Genomic DNA, 27,601 nt, shown 5'->3' with positions numbered 1-27,601 from the left:
AAGGTGAAACGTTAAGGATTTCCTCTCTCTGCTCAGGGAAAAAACTCCGCTGCGTCGCAGGAAGATGACGTCATTACGTGTTGGTGACGTGTCAGTTTGTTTACAGAGGCTGCAGCAGCAGCAGCAGCAGCGGCGAACATGGCTGTGGATATAACTCTTCTCTTCAAAGCCAGCGTCAAGACAGTGAAAACCAGAAACAAGGCGATAGGAGTCGGCTTCGACTCCAGCAAAGATGACATTTTCAAGCGGAGCAGACCCAAGAGCGGCTTCTCTCCCAGGGCGAAGGAAGTGGTGAGTGTGCTTAACCACAGTTAGCTTAAGCTAGCTAACAGCATTTAGGATCCACTGTGACTGTTCACTTTTTGTAATGATGACAGCTGACTGCTGCAACGAATATACTGTGTTTTAATACCAGTTATGCAACGGAAGGAATTCGCTCACGTAGAGAGAATAAGCAAATGTCTGAGTTCTCAGTTTATTCATGGTAGAGCTGCTGCCCAGATAGTGAAATAAAGTCCATGTCAGACTTTCCTCAGTCAAATTAAGAGGAACAACTCCATTTTAAAGATCGCTCTGCAGCTATTTAGTTAGCTATTGACTCAAAAATATTATAAAATAAAATATGTTTAAAAAACATTATCAGCAAAGTCCACTCTTTAGACCTTAGGCATCTGTTCATTTTCCAAACATGATGGGCAACTGTGTAGCATCACACACTTAGCTGCATTAGCATTTTTGTGCTTTGGACATTTTCACTGTCTGCACATGCCTACCATGATTTCTTTTTACATTAAAGGGACACTGTGTAGTATTTATGGGTTTATATAACCCAAAATCCACTTTTTTAAACATATTATGTGCTCCTGCATTGTCTAGTCGCTGTATAATAGTTTGTGTTTCATTTTCGTAGTGTTTCAAAAAGTCATGTAAAATAACATGGTTGCGGGCCGTGGTTGCATAGCCACTGTTAGCAGCGAGACGCCATGTTTCTACGGGAGCCTGTAAGGACAAACGCGAGAGAACAAATCAAGCGTCTCTTTACTTGTAGCTGAAGTCCCGCCTCCTCTCTCTCCGCTACGTCTGCTACGGCCGCGGTAGCTCCGCCCTCTCCCTCGCCTCACGAACATCATCTGCTGACACTGAGAAAGACGACGAGGACGACATTTGACCTGCTGATGATACCGTAGCGCTCAGGGAAGGGAGGGGGTGAGCAGAGGAGCAGTTCCTTGTTGTAAATGTCAGCCTCTCCTCTAGATGGCACTATAAACTACTTATTTCCCCTTTAAGACATAGGTTAACATTTATTCATTCAAAACAAACACTTACTTACTGTACAATAAAATTACTTGCATAAATAAAAGCTTAGGCTAGCTGCCCTTTTCTCCCAGAAGTTACAAAAATAAACTGTACACAAATAACACAAACTGGTGTTTTGTTTGTGTGTTTTTTTCTTCAAAAATCGATTTTTGAAGTTTATGAATCGGTTCGGAATCATGGATGATTAGAATCACGATTCCTACGTGAATCCAATTTTCCCCGACCCCCATTCTATGTGTAGTTCTGTGTTTAAATAGAAAGATACATTTAAACAATAGTGTCTGAAATACACATTCTGATTACTCATTCATTTAGTCATTAGAAGAAATGCAATCTTTTAATCGTGATTAATCTAGATTAACAAATTGCAAAATGTGGGATTTATTAGTTTTAGTTTTTTTATCAATAGATAAAAAAAACAAAAACAAATTAATCCCCATTATATATTATTAATCCCTATTATATTATTATTATTGTTGATTCCACGTATTTGTATAATCCGTTATTATGAATAAATATTTAATTCATGATATTTAGTGTATTTCACATATTCAATATAATAAATATCGTGATAATCAGTGCAACAGCTTTTTAACCATGAAAAGATATCAAAGATGTAATATCATGATATGACAATATCCAAAATCATAACATAGTTATTGCCCACCCGTAATTGACACTATACCATATTTCAACAAACAAGTCCAGACTTCATCTGAAGTAAGCCAGATTAATAAGAAAAACAACACAGTAGCAGCAAGCTTCTCTGATAATAACTTGAACTAATTAAAACAGCAGTTCAATATTAGACAGCTGTTCAGCTACACAAATTATATTATTGCAGTACCTGTTTTAACTCCTCTTTAATTGTTGGAAATTGCATATAAGCATAAATCTATTTGTGAAAATAAATAATTCAGAAACTCCCGTCATATTGACCTTATAAACTTGGCAGGAAAGACAATGTTGGCATTTAATTAGGATCAGGCAACTATGACGCTGTAAAGCATCATCAGTAGTGGGCAGTAGGAGATGGATCATTGGCAGCAAAAGGCTTTCCTCTATATGTCATGAGTTTTGCTTGTACAGTCACAAGTCCTTGGCTTTAAACACGAATATCATGGAACACAAAACTCTTAAAAGGCACCTTGAAGAACCACTTTACGGGAGTAATTAGTAAAGTAGGCTACGCAGAGTCCTCTGCGTCGACGCAGAACCTGTTGTAGAGTCTCTGCGTCGTCTCCGGCTGCACGGAATATTTTTTAAGTGTCCGTCACTCCGTCAAGGGACAACGGAGATGGCAAGAGCTGCGATTGGTCCTCAGGACAGGCCGAGCTAAGCTGCTCTGTGCCGGCTCGCAGTGAGCACCGAGCGTCCACAGAGGGCGGAGCTGAACACCGCCGACTTCGTCGATGTCGAACTATAAATCCGTCATATCTTAACACACACAGCACATGTTTAGACTCTAAATGGCCATTTTCTCGCCTCAAATTATCTTAAAACTGCGTTCCGGGACACAGAAAAGTGACAAACGGCCACTGTTTCAACAACAACAGTCTTTCTCCCTCACTGTAGCCAAAAGCACAACAACCTTGCGCAGCGACCCCTACTGATCGGGCGGGAAATTGCAGCGCCTATCCGTCACCACGACGCAGAAGTATAAAGGCTCGAGTGGTCTACGTGGTGACGCAGACGGATAATGTATTACGCAGTCGGAGAAGTATAATGTGGCCTTGAGTTTTACCTGCCGTCTCCAACCTCCAGTCTGAGGCCAAGCTTTACACAAGCTCTGCAAAACCAACTTTTTGTTTTTTCATTCTGTTACATTGATATTAGAACTGGTAGTTTAATAAAAACTGTTGCTTATTCAAAAGAAACCAAAACCTATCATGTGGTGCCTGCCCCTCGACTTCTCCTCGTCCCCCACCGCTGTCTCCCCTCTCTCTGCAGATATCATCTCAAACCGTCCCGGTAAAGCGGCTTTTGCAATTTTGAAATTGAAAATGCAAGTATTGGAATGTCCTGGCTGCTTACAGTTATGTTGTGGTTTTCACCCACATCTCCCCCAGCTCAACTATCCTCTCTGAACAGCCTGACATCGGCAACATTCTTTTTTTTTTTGCCTCTTCACATGTATGATTCCATAAACATGCTGCAATAACATTTTCTTTTGGCTCTGGAGCAATTTCTAGGGGAAAGCCGATCTTCCCAAGAGCCAGTGATTAAAGGTGGAAGATCAAAACAAAGAAAATATTAAATTAGGTCCCCAGTAACAATGTTGACGGCCGTCAGCTAATGCGCAACAGATGCGAGTGCCCTTTTACATATATATAACTCTCCCAGTTCCCACTGAAGCTTCACAAATTTAGAAAGAAAACATCAAAGTTGACAAATACACAGTGGTCCTGTGAGGCTTTTTCCACTCAAAAGGCAGCTCCATGAGAAAGGAACCGTAGCTTCACTCAAGCCATTGCAAAAGAGAGGCTTGATTGACTAATAAGAGGGCCAGTGTTTGCAGGGTGGGGTCTGGTCTGGGGTCTGTTGGTGGAACTGTGATCTCCATTTCACCGCATCACCTCATCTCTCTCCGTAGCATGCTGCCCCTCTCAAGTTTAAATGAAGGTGGTTGCTCTAAAAATTGTTCAATTGTGGATCAAAAGTCGCATTTCCATCCCCGCCGTGCATACCTCTGCTATTGGTATTTCAAAACTGTCTCCTTGTTACAGTGTTTTTTATGTAACAAAAAGGGTCAGACAGACTCTTAAATGTTTTCTTGTGTTGCTCTCAAGTGTCCACGCTGAAATAATATGCCCTACCGACTCTAAACAACATCAAGATACGACATTTCTGCTTGTGATGATCACATTTTCAAACCCATAATGGATTTCAAACATTCTGAAATTGATCAGAATACCTCAGATACAATTGAATAGAACAGAGTGGAGTAGAACAGAATGTTATTGTCCAGCAGGGAAATTGTATTTATATATTATATATATATTTATATAGCAGCAGATAAACATGATTCAGAACAACACATATGACAAAGTAATAATAAAAAAAAAAAATAAGATGAAATAAAAAGTATCTCAATGTTGTGCCACCAGCTTATTTATACCTTAATATCCATAAAATCCATGGCTACACTCTCATATTTAAATTGACTGTAGTTAGTAGTTGGTGTACCAGTGTGTGAGTGTGTTTTTGTGAAGGAGTGATTGATGACAGTTCATGACAGCCAAGAAATGTCGTATTGTTAACAATTCTGAAAGTAAAGGATTTTATTCTATTCTATTCTATTCTATGATACTTTATGTTGAATCATTAGTAGCTAAATTTGAGGCCAAACGTAGGAATGATTTGTAGAATATAACATAGACTCTACTGGTTTTGTTAGATTTAACTGTGGGATATTTGAAGATCTTTTGCATTTAAGATACATTACATGTATACATTATATACATAAGTATAACATCAATGAGTGGTCATTAATTATGGAATGATGTGTTTGGAAATGCACTGCTCAAGAAAATGAAGGGCACACTTAAAGTTAGTCTTTTTGTCATGTGTGGGTTGGTCATCTTGCTTTGGTTTTTGCATATTATATTATTTAGTTGTCAAAGAATTACATGATTTAATCGGTAAAGATTCTGATGCGTTTTCTGTTCATTCCTTATGTTTCTTTGAGTCAGTATAAATTACTTTGCCTATTTTTGTTGTTAGGGGATGAAAAGCTACATTGTGATACATGCCATTATCTGTAAGTAATGTAGCTATACTTAAAGCTCACATAGAGTGGTCCTGTTGCACATATATGTTAGTAATGGAGGTCTACTTACATACATTAACTTGTTTTTATGGTCAAAAACCTCCTAGTTGCTGTAAACGAGCCGATAGAAATCCTCTTTTCTGAAGCTGTTCCTCAGCCGCGATGTTTCAGACTGAACTCTCACACCCAGAAAGAGAGTGTGTTATGATTGGCCAGCCAGCGTAGAGCCTTCCTAACTGTCTTGTGATTGGCCAATGCCCGGAAGTGACATATTCAGCTCACCCGCTCTCAGAAGCGCAGCTCCCCCCTCTGGAACGGTGGATGCACTGCTACTCATTATCAAAACATTGTTTTAACAGTGTTTAAAAATAGCTTCTTCACGACTCCCCACCGCATTCCCTTTGACGACCTTTGACCCGGAGTCAGACCCAGAGTCAGAAGACACTGTCGCTCGTGAAACACCTCCACAACGGACGTTATTCTTCTCATGCGGTACAATGTACGCAACCGGATGTGCCCGGACTAGTGCCCGGAGCAGGACGATCTGCCGTTCAGGAGAACCGCTGTTTACGTAACCGGACCGGGTTTTTTCAGAGATCACGCTGAGCCCGAGAATACACTTCAGGGCTTCGTAAACAAGGTAATGACGCAGATACACACTAAACAACAGCGTTAATTGCAACTTCCGGTCTAGGTCCGCTTTAATACTCGACCTACCCAGTGAGGCAGCAATTTAGCGCATGTGCCGTCTACGTGCACCCAACATGCTCTTTGCGCGCGGTTCCAAAATCTGGCCAGCACGCAGTATTGACAAGTATTGACAGAATAATTGTACACACGGGTCCAACAAATACTTTAAAATAGTCATTCCCAGAAACTGAGACAGAACCCACTGATGGGTCGTAGGAGAAGTTTTTCCCGCATTTTACTTAAGATTCAGTAAAAGACGGAGGCATACAATGACATTTTGATGAAGGTATCAAGCATAGATCTATTGAAAATGTCTGGTTTATCCATTCTAAATGTTGTATTATGCCCAAATGCCTCTTTTTTTTTCTTCTTGTTTATGTCAGGTATTCCCACTTTAAAAAACTGGAAACACTGTTTTAAAGAATAGAAAAACAATCATTAAAATAGTAATTTAATGACCTAAATCCTGACTATCATATGGCGTTGCCTCATAAGTCAGCATGTGCTATAAAGACTGTATAGAATTATATCATTTTTATGTTTATTATTTTTAATAACGGCTCTGAATGGGAACATTTTGATATAATCTTTGTAATGTATAAAGTTTCTTCTTTACTGTCTCAAGTCAAACTGCATTGGCACACAGGCAAAAAACATGCTCACACACAGCTCTCTAAACCGAGTCTTTATCGAGTCGACACTTTAGCCAAGGGGAGTGATCTGTGGGGATCACCCCAGAGATAAACGTGCTGCTAAATGCTCTCTTTACCAGTTGGCCTAATCTCTGCACTGTTTTCCCACGAAAGCCAGGCTAATTGAATTTTGAGACATCTGCTCTCGGGGCCCGAGCGCAGTCTTGATTTCGTCTCACTGCGTGCAACAGCGCTTTTTCTGTACAATTCATGAAATTGAAAAATAACGGATGAAAAAAAGGCAGCCGAAACGCAGATCTACAGATGTATGTCGAAGTCTGCGTGGCGAGATGGACGCCAGATACTTGGCAAATAAAATTCTTGCAGCAGAATAAAAAGTAATGCTGAACACAATAGATTAATTTAAACATTTAAATGTAGCAAGACTAAAGAAGCAGCTGTGGGGGCTTTTTTTTTTTTTTTTTAAAGAATGCTGAAAGACTCTGTTGTTAGACAAATCTTAGTTATTGTGATTTACAATGGCTGAAATACTACCAGTGCAGATGACAGCAGGCTGCATACTTGACCCTGACACTCCTAAACACGGAGAGGCTGAACCATGAAACTGCAACAGATGTGTTCTTATTCAAAACAGATGACATTTCTAAAAGACACTAGTGGGGCTTTCCTTAGAAAAACGTAATTGGAAGAAGACATTAGAAGAGTACGTTATACGTGTTGTCATTTTACATTGATATTGAATATGTCAAGTGATGCTGTTTTTTGAATAACTAACTAATAACAGCAAATGCACTGTATTGTATTTGCTTCTCACTTCGTCGGTCATCATTCATCTACAGTAGATCAAAAGCAGTGTTCCAGTCAAAGGGCGACAGAAAATGACTTTGATTGTTGCCTCGGAGGTGAAAACTGTCCAGAGATTAATTTGCTCGTTTTAAACAAGGACTGAAATATTGCACAGACTCTGTTGTTTCCATATGTACAAACTTTGATTATTGTTGCTTTGTTCATTTTTCAAATTCTCTACATGTGTTTTTTTTTCTTCATCTTAATCATGCTGTCGTCTATGCTGATGTGACTCCTTTTTGCATGTTCTGTGATTCTGGTTTTCAGTCCTCGCATAAATCAGTTTCCATGAGGATTTGCTGTCGTAACAATAAATTAGAAATTTGCTTTCAAGAGAAAGAATCGCTTTGCTTATAAAAATTTCCCCTTACAATTTCCAATCTGTGAAAAAGCAAAGTGTAGTTCTCATTTGCTCATTTGGTTTCAAAATAATCAAATCATAACAACATGTGTACACGCATGACGAACAAGTGCAATACACTGCAATAGTGAACAACTATTTTTGCAATTGCTTCATCTGTCAATTATTGTGTCCTCAAAATTTCTCAAATGTCTTATTTTGTCCAAATCAGGCTTTGTACTGAAAATAATAAGAAATTAGATGCCCTACTTTTAGGCAGGACGCCCAAAAGACGGCCTATTTTTTTCCTCCCGTTTCCCCCGGTAACCACCGAAGCGATGTTGCGATGACGCGCGGGGTATAGGCAGGCGCGTGCTAACAAGATGCGCGGACACGGTGGACCTCACCTATTAAATGCTGGAAAGTCTCTTTGCGCAAAAGGGAAACTTGTCTGCAGCACAGCACAGATTATGAACTCCCCGCGACAGAACTCTCTTCTCTCTCTCTTTGAGCAGTTAACAAGAGATATCCGCTCATCTGATGCATCTGTTATTCCCTTAATTACAGCGCTTCCACACAAAGATTGAGACCATGGAGTGAAAACAATCTCTTTCAAAAGTGCGCTCTTGAATATCTAAGTTTTACTAAGATCTACTCTGATCTCCTGTATTTCGTCGCAGCTGCACCCGATCCTCCTCATAAAGCTCATTATGTATGTGTCATATATGGATGTGTGGATAAAACTGCACATAGAGAAAGTATCCATTCTGCGTTGGATGCGCCCGCTTACAGCAGCGCACAATGCAGGAGAGGGAGAAGAACAGTCAGCAGGGGCGGTGCGTAGAAAAAAAAAGCCCCGCACCAGACGAGGGGCACCCTCTATAATTGCAATGCCTTGTCTTTAGTGAGACAAGTGACACAGACCCAGCCATAACAACAACATTAGATTAAAAACAATAATAATAATGATATAAAAGTTACAAAATCGGCATAATAATTTAGATTTTTCCGTTTTCTTTTTTTTTTTTTTCATTTTTCAGTTACCCTTACTTCATGAGTCCTTCGAAAAGCTCCTCATGCCCCGCAATTTAGTAAACAAGTAATAAGAGATAAGATTTGTCCCAAATAAAGGGAAAAATAAAGATGGATTAAGGGATTCATGTCACACCTCAAGTGCAATACAGTCATACAACAATTTAATGTATAGTAATTGTAATAAAATTTCTATTCTTTCTCATCTGTTCAATTTAGATTTCATCCAATTTAAGCACCTTATTTTTCAAGTTCTTTAATTGATCATTGCAGTTGATACTCACTAGTAAGGACATTAGGTATATCTTACAGTTATTGATTTGACTTTTGTGTTGCCATCACGATCCCATCTTTTTTAAAATCTTGACTATACTGAATAACATCTAATAGCAATACTGAGTATACACACAGTTCAAATGAGCAGGAAGAAAGCAAAACAGGTGTGTGATGTGATTACTCACTGGAAAAGCTTTTTTGGAAAAACCATCCCACATTAAGTCCAAGGTGTAAGTTTGGATTTTACACTTTAGAAAAAGGAAACTATACTTCATATGCATTGGAATGTAGGGTTAGGGTGCTGTGGTGGCCATCCAGCAGACATCCAGACACCTGAGTACTTTCCAAGACTAAGGGACTTAACGTTAACTAAAGCTTGACTGTAAAAAGTGTTCCAATAAGCTGTCTACTGTTTTATATATTTGCATAATTATTATGCGAATATATAAAACAGTAGACTGCAGTAGTAGAAGTATGTTCGTTTAAGAATAACACTACCACAATAGAATATATCACATGCAATGGAAGATACCTGTAGATTCTACTCTTTCTATTTAACAAAAGGAAACTATTACTGAAGTTGAATACAGATTCAGAAAACTATTTGTTATGAGCAGTTTACATGTGATGCAGGTTTTTGTTATCTTGTCTAAAACTGCAGTATCTGATCCTGTTGCTTCCCTGGACGTGGCCTGTTGCCCCTCACATAGGCCACCTTGCTTTTTTGACTATTCATTTAATCATTTCATTTCCATTCCACTGTGGTGTCCAGGCTATTTTTATCAAATGTGACAACCCCAACCAACATATGTTTCACATGGAAGTGAATACTGAAATGTGATGTGATTGCTTCAAAATGTAGCAACATGATTCCCAGTGAAATACTAGTCTAGGTGACGCCACTAAGGTTTATCAAATCTGAGTTTTATCCACAGGGCAACAGTGTTTTGGGAGCACTGACATGCATTTTTTTTCTTTTTAAAAACGGGTCTTTGCTAAAGCAGCGATGTCATAATCCCACCTCTGTCTTGAGGTTGCTCATCTTTTCTTCATTGTCGTCTTGTGATTGGAGATCGGTCGATCCTTTTCCATAGTCAGCCTGGCTTTCTTCACTCTGTCTCTGTTACTGCCATTGTGTACATTACTGGAATAAACCAGAGCGCACATGACATAAGGGCATGTGTATGGGCTGAAATATGTGCCACCAGAAACTGAATTTGAATTGTTTATATTTGAATTTGAATCGCTAAACTTGAATAATTGCATTAAAAAACTGAATTTGGATCATTTATATTTGAAATTGAATTGAAATTGAATTATTCAAATTCAACACTCCATATTCTCTTCGTATTCATATCCTGTATCTGCGCTCGATTGCTCTTCCTTCATCCTTGAACTAACCGGATGTATGTCGCAGTAATTTGAATCTGAATTTTGAGAACTGAATCTGAATTGTGAGAACTGAATTCAGATTCAGAGATATGGAGTGTTGAATTTGAATAATTCAATTTCAAATTATACTATTCAGATTCAGTTTTTTAATGCAATTATTCAAGTTTAGCAATTCAATTTCAAATATAAATGATTCAAATTCAGTTTTTTAATGCAATTATTCAAGTTTAGCGATTCAAATTCAAATATAAACAATTCAAATACAGTTTCTGGTGGCACATATTTCAGCCCATACATGTGCGACGTCTTCTCCAGTTTTGTACGGTGTCCTGTACGGGGCCACATACAGGCCTGGCATATGTACTGCAACGTGTGTAGTAGTTTTATGGGGTTTTCGTGTGGATGAAGACATTTCCTGAAATTCTGCTGTTTATGGAAAAGGAAAAAGATTGTTTACGCTTTGTTCCATTTCCGTGTGGATAGGGCCTCAGTGGTGATGTCACAACACAGTTCATCTCTCTGTAGCTCCAGCAGCAAGACATTTAAGACTGGCTCATGCTTGCCATGTTCTGCATCCACAGAGAGCCATTATGGATTTCTGCATGCGCGCACAAGGCTACATTTACATTCATACTTGAGGTCCAGTCAGTCCAATTGTGGCAATTTCTTCAGAAAATCGCCCTCATTTGTGTTTCCTTGTATTCTATGAGCAATGAGTTGTGAATGTGTGGGTACTGATGAACCTCCTCATATAATTTTAAGCAAGGCTATATGGTTACCATCTTCTTTACAAGATTGTGACACCAACTTGACTGGAAACTGTTGTGCGTCCATACCTTATCAAAACTGGAGGTGGACACTGATTGGTCCAGGTTGGTTCTGCACGGACGGATAATGAATTTTTACGCCATGCAGACCCTAGCAGTTTTTTTACACACATGCAGGACATGGAGAGTATGACCCAACACTTTAAACTCATTTTAATTGAGAGCGATGACTTATTTGATTTGAGATGGGTACGACACAAAAGTGTGATTGTTGTCTTCCCAGATTGTCAAAATATCTGTATCGCATTAATCAGAATTCCCATCATATATTGTATTTCTATGCTGTTTCTTTTTCTTTTACTGGAAGTTCATAGTAAAGTCTCAATTGAATCAAAATTGATATAAAATATCAATCTCTGTTATATGTTTACATTTTGCATCAATTAAAAGACTCCATACGAGAGATGATGGACACAGCTATAAATGTCAGTGGAAAATCAGAAATGCATAAATACAGCTAACAACATAGCTGAACATAATACTTTTTTAAAATATATTTAAAAAAAGTAAACGATTCTGTTCATAAATAAACTTAAAGGCTTTGTCTGATGTTGTTTTTTGTTTATAGATCTAAGTAAAGCATTCTCACTGCAAATAGACATAAGAAGACAAAACTGAGCCCATTAGAGAGTTAGACATACATGATAATAAACTCAACATGTGGCTCTGTCTTCTCCACTGAAACATCCTTTATGTATCAGGCCTACATACCTAAACACAACATAGCATGGCGTCAGTATGGATAGCCCTCGGTCAGGACACGCAGGGACTTAAAACTAAAGCAGCGCAGCCATCATTGAATTCCGTCAGTTACCTGGATTTAACAAAACAAAGAGTCATCCAAGCTTTAAAGAGATCTGCCAGCTAAGCCCTTTCTTTTCTTCCTCATAATAATCCCCCCTGATGGTTTGTTTGGGCTCAGTCGGGGCTGGAGGGAAGCAGGGGGAAGGAGAAAGTGAGGAGGTGAGGTAAAGTGGGGGGTATTTGATGATGACGAGATTAGATGTAGCCCGGCAGACTGTCTCCTCCTGCCTTCTGCTACGAGAGCCCTGCCTCTGTCTCTCTCACACACACACACACACACACACACCTATATACACCATACACTGGTAGGGTGAGCGGGCTGCACAAGGCCACCCTCTTCCTCATTGTTGAGGAATTACTTGCTCTTTAGGGTCTTAAGTTACAAGAGCAATTGATCCCCCTGACCCCCTGCAAACCCTTGAGGTTGGGCTGGGAATCTGAGTCCCAATGTATACACTCAGGAGACGGCTCAACCCTCAGAGCAGCAGTCCTGATGCTCTCCAGACCCTCCACCGCTAACTGAATCTCTAATTCTGTGTATTTAGCCCTACCTGCTGGTCAAAAAGGTGTAGTGGCACTGATATAGTCATTTAGGTAAATGCTGAATAGTATAGTTTGATTATTTTTTTATTATTATTAAAAAAAACATACTGCACTTTTTTACATTTTTGTTTTTTGGATGAATATATTATGTCAATATTATGTATTGTCTCTCTAAATATTTGTCATGCCTTGTAAAATGTTCGATTTTCCACTTCCACAAAAAAAACCTTGACATTTAAAACTGACAAAAAATTCCTCTCACATTTGTCCGGGTTTAAAAACGTACTGTTATAACCTGCATATGAGGAAAACATATTTATTTATATGTTGTATATGTTATATGATGCAAAGAAACATAAACAAAAATTGCATTTAGGAATGCTAAAAAAAAACTTGTTTTAATTGTTTAATAAAACAGTCAAACTGATAAATTGTTATTAAAATAGTTGGTGATTAATGTAGTAATCCATAATTGTTATTAATCACAAGTTTTAATAGACAAATGCTGTCTCTTTTTTTATATAGTACAAACAGTTACAGTTACAGTTAATTGTCATTAAAGAAATTAAGAAAATACAGATAATCTATTTTTATTTTAAATTATTTTTGCCTGAAAACACTCCAGGTATTATTCACTCATAAAATGATTTCGCATGAACTTTCTTTCAGCTATCTAACTGATAACCACATTGACTGTAATTTAATAAATAAAAAATGTAACTGTTTCAACAATAACTGCAATAATAAGTACTGTACAAGTACACGATTTCAGGCTGTTGAATAACCCATTCTGTCCAATCTAAGATAATCAAGCAAACAACAATAATAATAATAATAATAAAAAGATTTATTTATCAGCTTTAGTAGGTTTGGAGAGTCTCACCAGAGCTTGCGTCAAAGTTGTCTCATTCACTGCGACACAACATAAGGTGAATGTTTTGAAAAGACTTTGAACCATAAAGAAAGGTTCCCTTCTCCTCTGAACCCAACCAATCTCAACTGCTCTAAACAACAATTAACTCTTGACCTCTAATCATTATATTATTACAAGGGTCGGCTTGCCCAAGTTAGCATGTCACCCACAGCGATGTCTCGCGTCACCGAGCTACCGTCTAAACCAGAGAAGGGAGGGGAGCTTGGTTTCTAACACATTACTCGGCTCTTGTTTATCTTGACACCTTTGGTTCTGTGTTTGAAGAAATTGTAATTTTTCAAAACGTCAGCTTCGAACAGTGCACTGCTTCAGGTCACCGTGACGCTGAGGAGTGAATGTTTAGAGACGTTATTAGACGGCCGGTGCCGGGTTGCTGCTTACAGCCAAGGCAATTTGATAATTGAGGTTGTTAGAGTGAAAAGGGCTGAAGGCCGAAAGACAGCGTTATTATGCTATGAAAATAATCTCCCACGCTCTTGGGTTTGCTGTCACAATCAAACTCATTGTGTCACTTTTCAGTCCCGGGGTTGTCTCAGTTCTGTCTTCTTGTGCATCTCACAGAGTGTGTTGTGTGCATATTTGCACCCGGTGCACTGTCAGCAGAGCTCTGTGGACAGGGAAGCAATTTGTTCCTTTTTTTTAATATTTGACTGAATTACAGGAGCAAATATTGGATTAAACCAAATTTCCTCTGGTTTCCTGTGCACACACTCAGCGATAAATAGTAGCCGATCGTGATTTTAGAACTTATTAGAGATCGCTGTGTCACTTCTCTGTGTGCACTTTTGTTTGTGAGAGCTGTTTGCGGAGGAAATGGCAGGTTTAATTTTTGTATGTCACAGACTTGATGAACTGTCAAAAGTAAATATTGAGACTTCGCGGACTTTCAACAGTGGTCGTCTGTCACATCCAATAAATACAAAATGATGACGTTTACTCTGGCTCTGGCTAAATGTAGTTTAGAGAAAATGGTTTCCTGGTACATGTCTAAAAAACTCTCTTGAGCCGTGTTGACATGGTTTAGTGAGGCATTAACATGTAAAGAGACTCATTGACAAGACGCTAATGAAGTTAACTAATGCTTTTCCTCACTTTATCTTGGCAGATCTCGAATATTACAAAGCTCAAGGATTTTCTGCTACAACACAGGAAAGATTATGTGAGCGCCGGAAGGTAAGCTTCTCCGAAACCGCATCACACTCATTCACCACAATCAACAACAGCAGCAGCAGCAGGGGAAAACTGCCAAGGCTAAAGGAAGGGGACGGACATTTTGGCTCCGACTGTCAGATTAGCAGCCCCATTGTTCAACTCGGATTCAAATCTGACTCATTACAAATCAGATTAGACCGTTTATATTCTTAAACACACTTAAACATTGATGAATGTCTCTGCCGTCGCGTCTCTTCCCACGTGACCCTGATTCAGAATTGGGGAAAGCAGATTGGCATGTGTCAGTGTTTTGGTGTTTGAAGAGTTTAAAACTGAGTGTCGTTGATCTCATGTGCTTTTGCAGTCTAATTTCATCAGATCTCACTCGTATGACGGACAATGAGCGAGATCAAATCGACCAGGACGCTCAGATCTTCATGAGGACCTGTTCTGAAGCCATCAAGCAGCTACGCAACGAAGGTGTGAGATCGTACTGTTATTGTGGGCTTTTGTTGAATTAGTAACATCTAATGGTGCATATGGTAACAAACAGAAGACTCCTTTACTCACCATTCCCTACCTCAAGCACGTTATGAAACTATGGTGGCCTTTGTGCACCAATAAGGATGTTGTTTTTTGTTAGTCTGTTTATTAAGCTTCTGCTTGAAAATGCAAAACACACACGCACTGGCTGGTTTGTCTGTTGGGGCTGCTTAAGAAACATCAAAATGGCAGCCTCTGTAAAACAAGGCAAGGGTTGTAAGTTCATAAAAAGGTTTATTCTACAATAAACAACACATTTTATTGTAAAGTCTAACTAAACCACTTTTTTATCCTGGTGTAAACCAGTGTATGAATATCATAGTATTGTCATTTGCTCATCCAAGTGGAAATCTTCACACTTTTAGTACAAAGTATTGAAATTATACAGTATACACAAATTCTGCCTTTGGTTTTCTTTGTCCACACTAATGCCACTGTTGCATTCTTTTATCACTCTCTTTTCCAACCAGTGCAAGGCTTGTTGTCTTATTTTCTCTCACTCATTTAAACCTTACCCTGGATTTCCACTGGACGCGGAACAGCCGCGGAACAGCCGCGGAACGGCCGCGGAACGGCAGCAGCGCGGTCGCCGTTGCAAATCGCTTCCATTCTAATCAGTGTGAGCATTTCCACCAGACGCGCCGCGGAGCGTCTCAGCAGCGTCCCAGAAGCGGCTCGCCTCGCCGCGCCGCAGCGCTATCAAAAGGAATCAGTTCTATTTTTGTCCGTTGCCGCTGCTGAACCTCGTAAATTTCAACGAAGCAGATCGCACCAGACAGGAAAAGCGACTACGCAGGTCATATAGCCTGTCACAACTTCACATCAACATTACGTCGTGACCGGTGCTGCCAGGTCAACAGTTCATTAATCAGAGCGTCTCTGAGAGTCATGATGTACGACGAGAGACTGATTGTTGAAGTGGAGAAACATGAAATCATTTATGACACCAGATCAACAGTTCCTCCACGTCGGAGAATGAAAGAAGCTGTGTTGTTGTTGTTTACTTTATACACACAGTCTATCGCTGGATCTCGCGAACTCGCGTCCGTTCGAGATTATCACGCGATCTTCCGTGAATACCGCCTGGCTCCCAAGGCTCCGCACCGCTGCTGAAACGCGCCCGTTGGGGATTGACGCTGGGGAGAGGACGAAGCAGAACCGTGCCGCTGCCGTTCCACGGCCGTTCCGCGTCCAGTGGAAATCCAGGGTTACACAGCTGCAACAAAGCTCCCCACTCTCCCTCACACAGCTCTCCGCCCACTTATTGGCATTTTTCAAAATCTTAGCTAGTTTAGTTAAGGAATATTACACATATACACATTTATCTCAACTGTAAAATATTATCTGATTTTATATGAAGTGTTATTGTTGACGCAGCGGAGAAGAAGACGACATCGACGCAAATAAAGGAGCACAGAGGAGCAGTGCTGGACCTCATTGAAAAGTATCTGAGAGGTGAGTTTATGCAGCTTGTTTATGGAACTTGTCTCGTACCAAACAGTCCAAAGAGGCTTTGGTAGACAAGTTTATGACCATTAGCAGTTCAACTTTTCTTTCTTTAAAAAGACATCTACTATTGAAGCAATTAATGAATTATCTGTATGTGTTTATTCTGTCTTAAAGGAGTGTGCAAGCTGTATTCAGAACAGAGGGCAATTAGAGTCAAGAGAATGGTGGACAAGAAGAGACTGTGAGTGTTCAACTCAACGCAATTTACACAATTTCTGAAATTGATTGTAGGGATGAGCCAATACTGTACTCAAAATAACTGGATCAGATATCAGGAAGAAATCAGCAATGGTGGTTTAGCTGAATAATTTTTGGAACACAGCTTTATTGGAGTAGAGTCACTAGCTTTGTTCACATGGACACAAGTAATCGGAGTAAAAGCCTGATTGGAAAAAAAAATATATATCATGAAAACGAGTAAATCCAAAAACCCTGATTCAACAGCAACCATTCGGAAACACATTTAATGCACAATGAGAGGACTGGTATATGCCTTTGATTGTCATTCAGATCAGAGTTCATATAAACAGTTGATTTGATCATGACTTCCTGGTTTGGTGCTAACATGTTTCTTATCCATGTAAATGTGATATATTTCCATTTATTTACTGCTGTATTTCCATTCCAAAACAGAATTCAATTGACTTTTATTTATAGTGCCAAGTCACAAGATACATTATCTCAAGGCACTGTACATAGTAAGGCAATAACCTTTACAATATTTTAGAGAGAAGAGAAACCAAACTGTTCCCACAATGAGAGAGAAACAAACTCCCTTTTAACAGGAATCTCTGACAGAACCAGACTCAAAGATGTGCAGCATCTGTCTAGACCAGCTGGGGTGAAAGGAAAAATGGGGAAGAGAATGAGCTGAAACAAAAGTCACAGGCATGGAAGAGGAGGACATTTAGATGTACAGTGGATAACGAAGGGATGAGCAGGGCTTGTTTACTATGGACGCGGAACTGAAGCTTCCTTGGATTAATATATATTTTAAAGTTCTTGAAATGGCTACTACCAATGTGTTAACAGCTTCACAGTTTCAAATATGTAAAATGACTCGATATCGGACTGATACCATTAATTGACAAGGTTGTAGGATTGGACGTGGAAAAGTGATATCATGCCATCCCTGCTTGATTCACATGGTTTTAGATCCAGACTGGCACCAGAACACCACAGTCGGGCGGAGAAGACACGAGAGGTGGAGCCTGTGGAGGGGAGAACTGTCAAGGAGGAAGGTTCTGGTAAGGTTAGATGGAATGACCGACACATACTCGCACACTTGAAGCACCAGAGTTTAAATTTCCAGGTGGACAAACACAAAAAGGACATCTAAACTGAAAAATCACGGAATACAGATAAAGGTGTGATTTGCCAAGAAAAGTGCATTTAAAAGACAATAATAATAATAATGTTTTCACGCCTGATTTGACTGAGGAGACCTCAGGTGTTCAGGAAGTTTGTTTCACAGGTGAGGAGCAGAAGATTTGGTTCTTCATCTGGGAACACACACAGGAAACCTGTTCCTGATGATCTTAGAGCTCTGGATGCTTCATAGGGAACTGATAAGTCTGGGATGTATTTTGGTCTGAGACCATTCAGTGATTTGCAGACCAAGAGTAAGATTCAAGAGAATCTATCCTTTGACTCACAGGAAGCCAGTGCAGTGATCGGAGTACCGGTGTGATGTGGTCCAATTTCCTGGTATTAGTCAGGACTCTGGCAGCAGCAGCATTCTGGACCAGCTGCAGCTGCCTGATTGATTTGTGTTAGGACCTCTAAAGACACCATTACAATAATCTCCTCTGCTGAAAATGAAAGCACGAACAAGTTTTTCTGTGTCTTGTTTCGACAGAAAACCCTTGATCCTTGCAATGTTCTTCAGGTGGTAATAGCCAGACTTAATGATAGCTTTTAGGTGGTTGTTAAAATTCAGGCTTGAGTCAATAATTACACCAAGAATTCTTGCTTGATTTATAGCTTTCAATGACATGGAGTCCAGGAGAGCACTGACCTTTGACCCTTTCATTTTCAAGTCCAAAAACAATCCACTGATTTGATGAATACACTTACTGAGTGAAAGTAAGGAACTGTAGTCATGTGATGACACTGAAATATAAAGTTGTGTGTCATCTGCATAGGTGTGATACGAGATGTTGTAATGCAGGAGCAGCGTGTAGATGTTGAATAGAAGCGGTCCAAGAATGGACCCTTGAGGAACCGCTGCATATCATCTTTGTTCGCTCAGACTCATAATTACCAACTGAGACAAAGTATTCCCTATCTTGGACGTATCATTGGAACCAGTTTAGCACAGCACCAGTCAGTCCCACCCATTTTTTTCCCCAATCGATCAGTATATTGTGATCAACTGTGTCAAATGCGGCACTAAGTTCCAATAATACCAAGACAGTGGTTTTAGATGCATCATTATTCAGGTGTATGTCATTTAAAGAGGAACTAGACCGGAAGTTCCTATTAACGCTGTTTTTTTGGTGTGTATCTGCGTCATTACCTTGTTTATGAAGCCCTGAAGGTTCAAAACAAACAGTTCAGCCATTGCTGAGAACGTTGTGTTTTATTGTAATCTCGGGGCTCAACGAGATCACTGAAAATCCCGTAATAGTTACGTAAGCAGCGGTTCTCCTGAACAACCGATCGTCCTGCTCCGGGCACTAGTCCGGGCACATCCGGTTGCGTACATTGAACCGCAGAAGAAGAATAACGTCCGTTGTGGAGGTGTTTCACGAGCGACAGTGTCTTCTGACTCTGGGTCTGACTCCGGGTCAAAGGTCGTCAAAGGGACTGTGGCGGGGAGTCGTGAAGAAGCTATTTTTAAACACTGTTAAAACAATGTTTTGATAATGAGGAGCAGTGCATCTGCCGTTCCAGAGGGGGGCGCTGCGCTTCTGAGAACGGATGTGCTGGATAGTACTGGCCAATCACAAGACTCTGTCTTCTGGGGGTGAAAGTTCACTCTGAAATCTCGCAGCAGAAAAAAACTGTCAGAAAAGAGGATTTCTATCGGCTTGTTTACAGAAACTAGGAGGTTTTTGACCATAAAAACAAGTTAATATATGTAAGTAGACCTCCATAACTAACATTTATGTGCAACAGGACCACTCTATGTGACCTTTAAGACTTTGATAAGTGCAGTCTCACTGTTGTGGTGTGCACGGAATCCAGACTGAAATTCAGTGAAGAGATTGTTTTGCACAAAAAGACATGAATTTGTTGATCAACAACTCTTCAACAACAAATCTTTCCCAGAAATGGAAGGTTTGATATGGGCCTGTAGTTACTTTTTGCTGAAACATCCAGATCGGATGTTTTTGAAGTGGTTTAATTACTGCCGTTTTCAAGGCCTGGAGAAACTGCCCTGACTGAAGAGAATTGTTTACTCTCTGCAGTACATCTGGGGCCCGTTTCACAAAGCAGGTTCAACAAACTCTGAGTCTAACCCTGAACTCTGAGTTGATCTACTCTGAGATAAGAAACTCTGAGTTTTCGGTTTCAAAACAGCTGATTTGAGTTAGTTTGTTCAACTCGGAGTAGTTTCACCTTGAGTTAAGCGCGTGCACCACAAGTATAAAAAGACAGCATCAATGGAGCCCCGTTTCGACGAGTCACCATGACAACGAGGAAGCGGAGGGTGATGTTCTTCACTCCAGTGGAGTTGGAAAATATTAATGCGTGAGTTTGAGCATGTTTTTAGAAGGAAGTGTAACAGCAGCAAAAGAGAGGGAGACGGCGTCGGAGAGAACACTGCTGCTGATGAGGAAGTTTAAATGTCGTCCTTTGCACAATCACAATAATATTACAGCGGGAAACTGCTTGAGTTGTAGATTATTAATTTATTTAATTTAGGTGTAATCCCGCGGGGGAGAAGCGCAGTTAGCAGCAGTTTAAGATGAAACATAAAAACATTGTTCAAACAGGTAAAACCTCGATATAATCTCATGAGATTAACCTCATTTTGATCATGTTTTACATAAAGTAAATATGAAGTGGCTGTTTGACTGTACAGTTGTTTTATCCCCAACATAATGATGTTTTCACATATAAGTGACTTCACGTTCTTTATATCACGTTCAAGTGCTCTGCATCTCTGACGTTGTATAAAAGAAAAATGTGTACATTTGTAAATATAAAAAATAATTTTAAAAAACCGCAGCGCAACACACAATATCTGCTGGGATGTGAGAGCATGACTTTAGTTGGTTATGTTGAAAATGTAAGGACAGATTAGATTGTGTATGTAAATGATGGACCGTGACGTGAAACAGTGCCGCTCAAAAAGAAGAGAAGTGTCTGGAAATCTATGCGCGGTCTGATAATCATCTTCTGACGAATATGTCATTCTCTGCGCAGTAATGCTGCACCTTCATCTTCATCTTCATCTTCATCTTCATCTTCATCTGTGCAGTTAAAAATATTTTTAAAGAAATTTGTTAGCAGAATATCAAGGCAGCATGTTGTGGGTGTTCACTGTTACACTGTTTCTCTTAGTGTTATATAATCTAGGAGGTTAAATTCTGCCAGATTAGCTGGAGAACAAGAAGGTGAAAGTGACATCATCATGTTGCCTGAGCTGGAGCTGGAGATAGTTTGTCTTATCTTTAATATTGTATCTGTGAAAAAATCTGCAAATTCATTGCATGACTTTTTGGACAGCAGTTCAGCTGGGACTGAAGCTTCAGGGTTTGTTAGTCTGACTACCACAGAAAATTATGTTCGGGCATTATTACGGTTTCTATAAATAATCTCAGAGAAGAATGATTGCCTTGCATTTTTTTAATTCCTGTTTATAGATTTAGAGGCTCTCTTTATAGATGTTGTAGTAAACCTGGAGTTTGGTTTTTGGCCTCCTGCATTCTGCCTGTCTCCAGACTCTTTTTTTAAGCTTTATCAGTGTGGCATTTCCTTTCAAGGTGACTTTTTCCTTCCTGGTGAAACTTTGGTCATACATGGGGTGATGGAATCAATGACAGTCATAACCTTGGTAATGAAACTATTTATAAGGTCATCAACAGGATCTGAGTGCAGAGTTGGTTATGGTGCAAAAGTCTGGGTGAATAATGCACAGGTGTTATCATTAATATAAAGTTCTCTGATCACCTCTCCTTCACCTTTCTTAGGATTAGCAGCAGTGATCACAACCTCAGAGATATTAAGACCTTTGGAAATAATTAGCTCTGGTATATGTCCCGTGTTATGTGTTGAATCTGTTACATGCTGAGAAAGCCCAAAGTTATCCAGGATAAAACCATAGAGTCTGATCTTGGCTCACCTCAGCCTCTTTGCTCAGCTGTGCTTGATTCGTTTGAGCCCGTGTCTCTGATTGCCTTAGAAAAAGTGTTTGGTCCCCTAAAAAGTGGGAGGCACATATAGAAAGTGTTGTAATTCCTACACTGTTCACTTGATTTGGATGTAAATACCCTCAAATTAAAGCTGAAAGTGTGCAGTTAAAGCACTTCTTGTTCGTTTCATTTCAAATCCATTGTAGTGGTGTATAGAGCGGAAATAAAGAGAACTGTGTCGATGTCCAAATATTTATGGGCCTAACTGTACTTCAGACACTGGTATAGTGAAATTAGATTAAGATGGCGTGAGAGATAATGTGACTCTAATTATTATTATTATTTAATTTATTATTATTGTTTTGTTTGATCACATACCCTGGTAAATAAGTATAGTAGAAAAGTGTGGAACACGCACCACAGTTTGAGAACCAAGGCACGAGACGAGAAGTAAGATAACTACAAGGAAATACAGAGAGAATTAGCGACCGATCAATGCAGAGAATGGCCGAGGAAACGTTGGGAATTTCACTCTGTTTCTCGCCCTTTAGAGAAGAGTGTGTCTGAGGTCCTGGACAACACTGTGGAACACCTGTGGGAGGAGAACAGAGTGGAAGACGAGCTCTCTCCTGAGGAGATCCAGATGGTACTCATCATTTATGATTCATGTTATACAGTATATGGTGATGTGTATGATTCACGTGTTAAGGAATATCCACATATAGCTATTCTTAGATCCTCTTTGAATGCACAGTGGAGCATACATCCATTGCTTTAAAGGGACACTGTGTAGTATTTATGGGTTTATATAACCCAAAATCCACTTTTTTATACATATTATGTGCTCCTGCATTGTCTAGTCGATGTATAATAGTTTTTGTTTCATTTTCGTAGTGTTTCTAAAAGTCATGTAAAATAACACGGCCGCGGGCCGCGGTTGCATAGCCACTGTTAGCAGCGAGACGCCATGTTTCTACCGGAGCCTGTAAGGACAAACGCGAGAGAACAAATCAAGCGTCTCTTTACTTGTAGCTGAAGTCCCGCCTCCTCTCTCTCGGCTTCGTCTTCTACGGCCGCGGTAGCTCCGCCCTCTCCCTCACCTCACGAACCTCATCTGCTGACACGGAGAAAGACGACGAGGACGACATTTGACCGGCTGAGGATACCGTAGCGCTCAGGGAAGGGAGGGGGTGAGCAGAGGAGCAGTTCTTTGTTGTAAATTTCAGCCTCTCCTCTAGATGGCACTATAAACTACTTATTTCCCCTTTAAGGAGGAGTAGAATTATTTGAATGAATAGAGGTCCAAATATTCTTTTGATTTATTTGTCGTTACACAAATCTCACACAGTCTAGCAACTATTATTATCACACGAGAAACCGCTTGAAAATATTACGCTTGTTTGTTGGACGGATGTGACACGTGGAGAAGAGTCGGTGATGAAGTGTTTGTGTCTAGTTTGAGCAGGAAAACCAGAGGCTCGTGAGTGAGATGAACAACCTGGTGGATGAAGTGAGGTGAGTCTCCTTCATTAAAGGTCATCATAGTTTTCCTTTTTTTAATAAGTGAGACATATACGTTTTGAATATTTCCAGGAGAGGTCACTCTTGTCAGTATTCTGAAATCAGTGCATTTATGTGAAATTTGAAATGAAAGCTTATAAGATTATAGTGTTTAGTCCTGCAATTATTAATCGGTTACTAAATTAATTATATCTACTTTGCTAATCATGTTTGTTAAATCAGTTTAAGTTTAATAACTAAATCAAGTTATCATTTTCTCAGCTTCTGATGAAATTATCATCGCTGCTGCTAGAACAAAAATCACTGACATTTGTTCCAGATGAAATAAAATCCAACAACCATCCAAATATGACATTCACACTGATTTGGTTGGATGTTTTACTGCTTCCTCTTTGTGCCCATCAGGCAAATCGAGGGGAAGGTGGTGGAGATCTCTCGACTTCAGGAGATCTTTGCTGAGAAAGTCCTGCAACAAGTGAGCCAAGTTCCTTTTTCTTTCATTCGCTCGGTCACTTACAGTATATGCACAGAAATGTGATTTTTAAGTTTTGTCTTTCTCAATTTCCTCGACAGGAATCAGAGATAGACAATATTCATCAACTGGTCGTGGGGGCTACGGAGAACGTGAAAGAAGGCAACGAAGATATACGAGAGGTAACACTAGATCACTGTATCATCTGTAGCGGATCTAAAAGATTTAATCTCAGGGTGTCGCGGGGTCTTAAAAAAGTATTAAAAGTTGATGAATCAATTTTGGGTAAAGTAAGGCCTTAAAAAGTATGCGTGAATGTATTTATTTTCCTCCCCTGATGTGTTACATTCAGGAACCAAGAAAAGAGACGTAGAATCCTTTAAGATAGTTTACTTAAAACTGGAGCAGTCAGAATACATGGCAGTAGGGATGCGAATCTTTGAGTGGCTTACCCTGGATTTCCACTGGACGCAGAACGGCCGCAGAACGGCCGCGGCGCGGTCGCCGTTGCAAATCGCTTCCATTCTCAATGGATTATCAATGAGAGCATTCCCACCGGCCGCGCTGCGGTGCGTCTCAGCAGCGGCCCAGAAGCGGCTCGCCGCGCCGCAGCGCTGTCGATAGGAATCGGTTCTATTTTTTCCGTTGCCGCTGCTGAACCTCGTAAATTTCAACGAAGCAGATCGCACAAGACAGGAAGTCCGACACAGAATCAAAGTAAAACATTTCCGCCCCCCTTTCAAAATAAAACACAATACGCAGGTCATATAACCTGTCACAACTTCACATCAACATTACGTCGTCACCGGTGCTGCCAGGTAAACAGTCAATTAATCAGAGCGTCTCTCAGAGTCATAATGTACAACGAGAGACTGATTGTTGAAGTGGAGAAACATAAAATCATTTATGACACCAGATCAACAGTTCTTCCACGTTCGGAGAATGAAAAGAAGCTGTGTTGTTGTTGTTGTTGTTTACTTTATACACACAGTCTATCGCTGGATCTCGCGAACTCGCGTCCGTTCGAGATTATCACGCGATCTTCAGTGAATACCGCCGGCTCCCAAGGCTCCGCGCCGCTGCCGTAACGCGCCCGGTGGGGATTGACGCCGGGCAAGAGGATGAAGCAGAACCGCGCCGATGCCGTTCCGCGGCCGTTCCGCGTCCAGTGGAAATCCAGGGTTATGATTCGATTCAAAAATCGATTCTCGATGCATACGATTCTCGATTCAAAAATTGATAGAATGCATAGTGTGTTGAGGCAAATTATGGCATCAAAAAAATACAGTTTGTCTACGATAATGTGATAATGTGATCACACAAAGGCAAACTTAAGACAAAAGTAAACATTTATTCATTCAAAACAAATAAAAACTTACTTACTGTGCAAAAAATAACTTGCATAAATTAAAGCTTAGGCTAACTGCGTTTGTGTGGTTTTTCAAAATAGAAACTTAAAATCGATTTTTGAAGTTTATGAATCGATTCAAAATCATGGATGATAGAATCGCGATTTTTTTCCCCCCCACCCCTACAAGGCAGTAGTTCAAGATCCTTCATATGCAGTCGTTACTTTCTCTACTTCCGTGTTCAGTCTACGCAATCACACAGCGACACCTAGTGGTTGCAAACGAGGATGAATTGCAAACACGAGATCTCCCCTGCTGCTCATAGAAATGCTACTGGCCATAGGACTTAAAAACCTAACATATTTCAATTCAACCTTCTTATATCTAACTTCCACAGATACACTTACATCACGTAATGTCAATTCTTTGAGAACATTCAAAGGGGTGAATCACTTGACAGTAACCGCTACATAAAGGGTTCCAAACTCCCAGTGTGGCTAACGTTCTCAGAGCAGCTACTTTTACTGAGGAATCATTTCATCGCTTCGTTGCATGCGTAGTAGTACGTTCTTCGTTGCACGAACGTATGTCAACTCTCAACTACATTCACTTTTGGCACGAAGTGCTTCATCAAAGCGTCCATGGCATTGTCAAATGTTGTACCGGAAGTTCCTATTATCGCTGTTTTTTTTGGTGTGTATCTGCGTCATTACCTTGTTTATGAAGCCCTGAAGGTTCTAAACAAACAGTTCAGCCATTGCTGAGAACGTTGTGTTTATTGTAATCTCGGGGCTCAACGAGATCTCTGAAAATCCTGTAATAGTTACGTAAACAGCGGTTCTCCTGAACAACCGATCGTCCTGCTCCGGGCACTAGTCCGGGCACATCCGGTTACGTACATTGAACCGCAGAAGAAGAATAACGTCCGTTGTGGAGGTGTTTCACGAGCAACAGTGTCTTCTGACTCTGGGTCTGACTCCGGTTTAAAGTCATTAAAGGGACTGTGGCGGGGAGTCGTGAAGAAGCTATTTTTAAACACTGTTAAAACAATGTTTTGATAATGAGGAGCAGTGCATCCGCCGTTCCAGAGGGGGGCGCTGCGCTTCTGAGAACGGATGTGCTGGATAGTACCGGCCAATCACAAGACTCTGTCTTCTGGGGGTGAAAGTTCACTCTGAAATCTCGCAGCAGAAAAACACTGTCAGAAAAGAGGATTTCTATCGGCTAGTTTACAGCAACTAGGAGGTTTTTGACCATAAAAACAAGTTAATATATGTAAGTAGACCTCCATAACTAACATTTATGTGCAACAAGCCACTCTATGTGACCTTTAAAAAGGTATTGAACCTAACTTCCAGATTCCTGCACACTGTACCCTGAATCTGTTTTCTTTGTTGTTCCATCTGTTTCAAGGCAATAAAAAACAACGCTGGCTTCCGGGTGTGGATCCTCTTCTTCCTCGTCATGTGTTCTTTCTCGCTGCTCTTCCTCGACTGGTACGACAGCTAACTCGGCTGCCGGGCACCGACTCTGCGTACGTGACTGCAAACTGCCCGACTCTGCCACATAGTGGATAAAACAGTAACCAGCGATGACGGCGCTGAGACTGAATGTTCGGTTTGTATCGCGATGAACACAGTTGTTCTTCGTAGAAGTTCTGGATTCAAGTAGATATGGCTGTTTGTTTATTCCCCAAGCTGAAGTATCACTTTGTCTTTCTCCAGCGCTTTTAGTGAAGCCGCAGTGTGTTGAAAAGCATTTGTCTGAAGGGCGGAGCTATGTGGAGAGAGCACTATATCCACTTTTTTAAAATATGAGCGTAAAAACGGTCTGTCTTTTTCTCTGACTAAGAGGAATGATATTGGTTGATAATGGGTAATGACTGAAAAACACAGATTTTGGGTTTCTGTTGACCTCATTTGGAGCCAGATTTAATGCAGAATTGTCATCTACTGTTTGTAATCTTGTGTCTTTAAATACACATTTAACTTAAACCCACGCTGTCAAACCACTGAATAATGTTTTGTTATCCAGGCCCTAGGTCCTCTTCTTCTTCTTCTTCTTTTCTTTTTTTTTTTTAATCTGTCACGACACAACTGTACTGACACACCACTCACATTCTAGTAAAACAAGAAGCAATATCCTAAATTCAATTCTGTCTTTTTTTTACAGAGGGGATGTTATTTTATGAATAAATACGTCTCACGTTTATGTCAAGAGTTCAGATAACGGCAGGAAAATATAGCCTGTCTCTGTTTTAGTGATTCAAACGGCCATTGATGCTTCTGATAATCCATTTAAACTACACTACAAGTTTTTTTTTTTTGCT

The 27,601-nt window shown here is 40.2% G+C and overlaps 1 protein-coding gene across 1 annotated transcript; it reads left to right on the top strand.

Annotated features, from left to right (window-relative positions):
* Positions 1-116: 116 nt before the first annotated feature.
* stx18 (syntaxin 18) lies at positions 117-27,375 on the top strand. The gene is made up of 11 exons (XM_083887481.1): positions 117-291; positions 14,529-14,596; positions 14,940-15,055; positions 16,496-16,573; positions 16,742-16,808; positions 17,783-17,874; positions 22,482-22,576; positions 23,387-23,445; positions 23,857-23,926; positions 24,025-24,105; positions 26,686-27,375. Exons 1-11 carry the CDS (start codon positions 139-141, stop codon positions 26,779-26,781), a joined length of 975 nt encoding a protein of 324 aa, XP_083743607.1. The 5' UTR covers positions 117-138; the 3' UTR covers positions 26,782-27,375.
* Positions 27,376-27,601: the final 226 nt, after the last annotated feature.

This window comes from Microchirus variegatus (genome assembly GCF_963457635.1).
Source record: "Microchirus variegatus genome assembly, chromosome: 4".
Lineage (NCBI taxonomy): Eukaryota > Metazoa > Chordata > Actinopteri > Pleuronectiformes > Soleidae > Microchirus > Microchirus variegatus.
This window is presented reverse-complemented; position numbering and strand designations above follow the sequence as displayed.

Excerpts from the sequence above, each read along its gene's own strand:
- stx18 (XM_083887481.1), top strand. The coding sequence starts at position 139 with ATGGCTGTGGATATAACTCTTCTCTTCAAAGCCAGCGTCAAGACAGTG. Across the intron at positions 22,577-23,386 it reads CTCCTGAGGAGATCCAGATG|TTTGAGCAGGAAAACCAGAG; the intron begins GTACTCATCATT and ends GTTTGTGTCTAG. Across the intron at positions 23,446-23,856 it reads AACCTGGTGGATGAAGTGAG|GCAAATCGAGGGGAAGGTGG; the intron begins GTGAGTCTCCTT and ends TGTGCCCATCAG.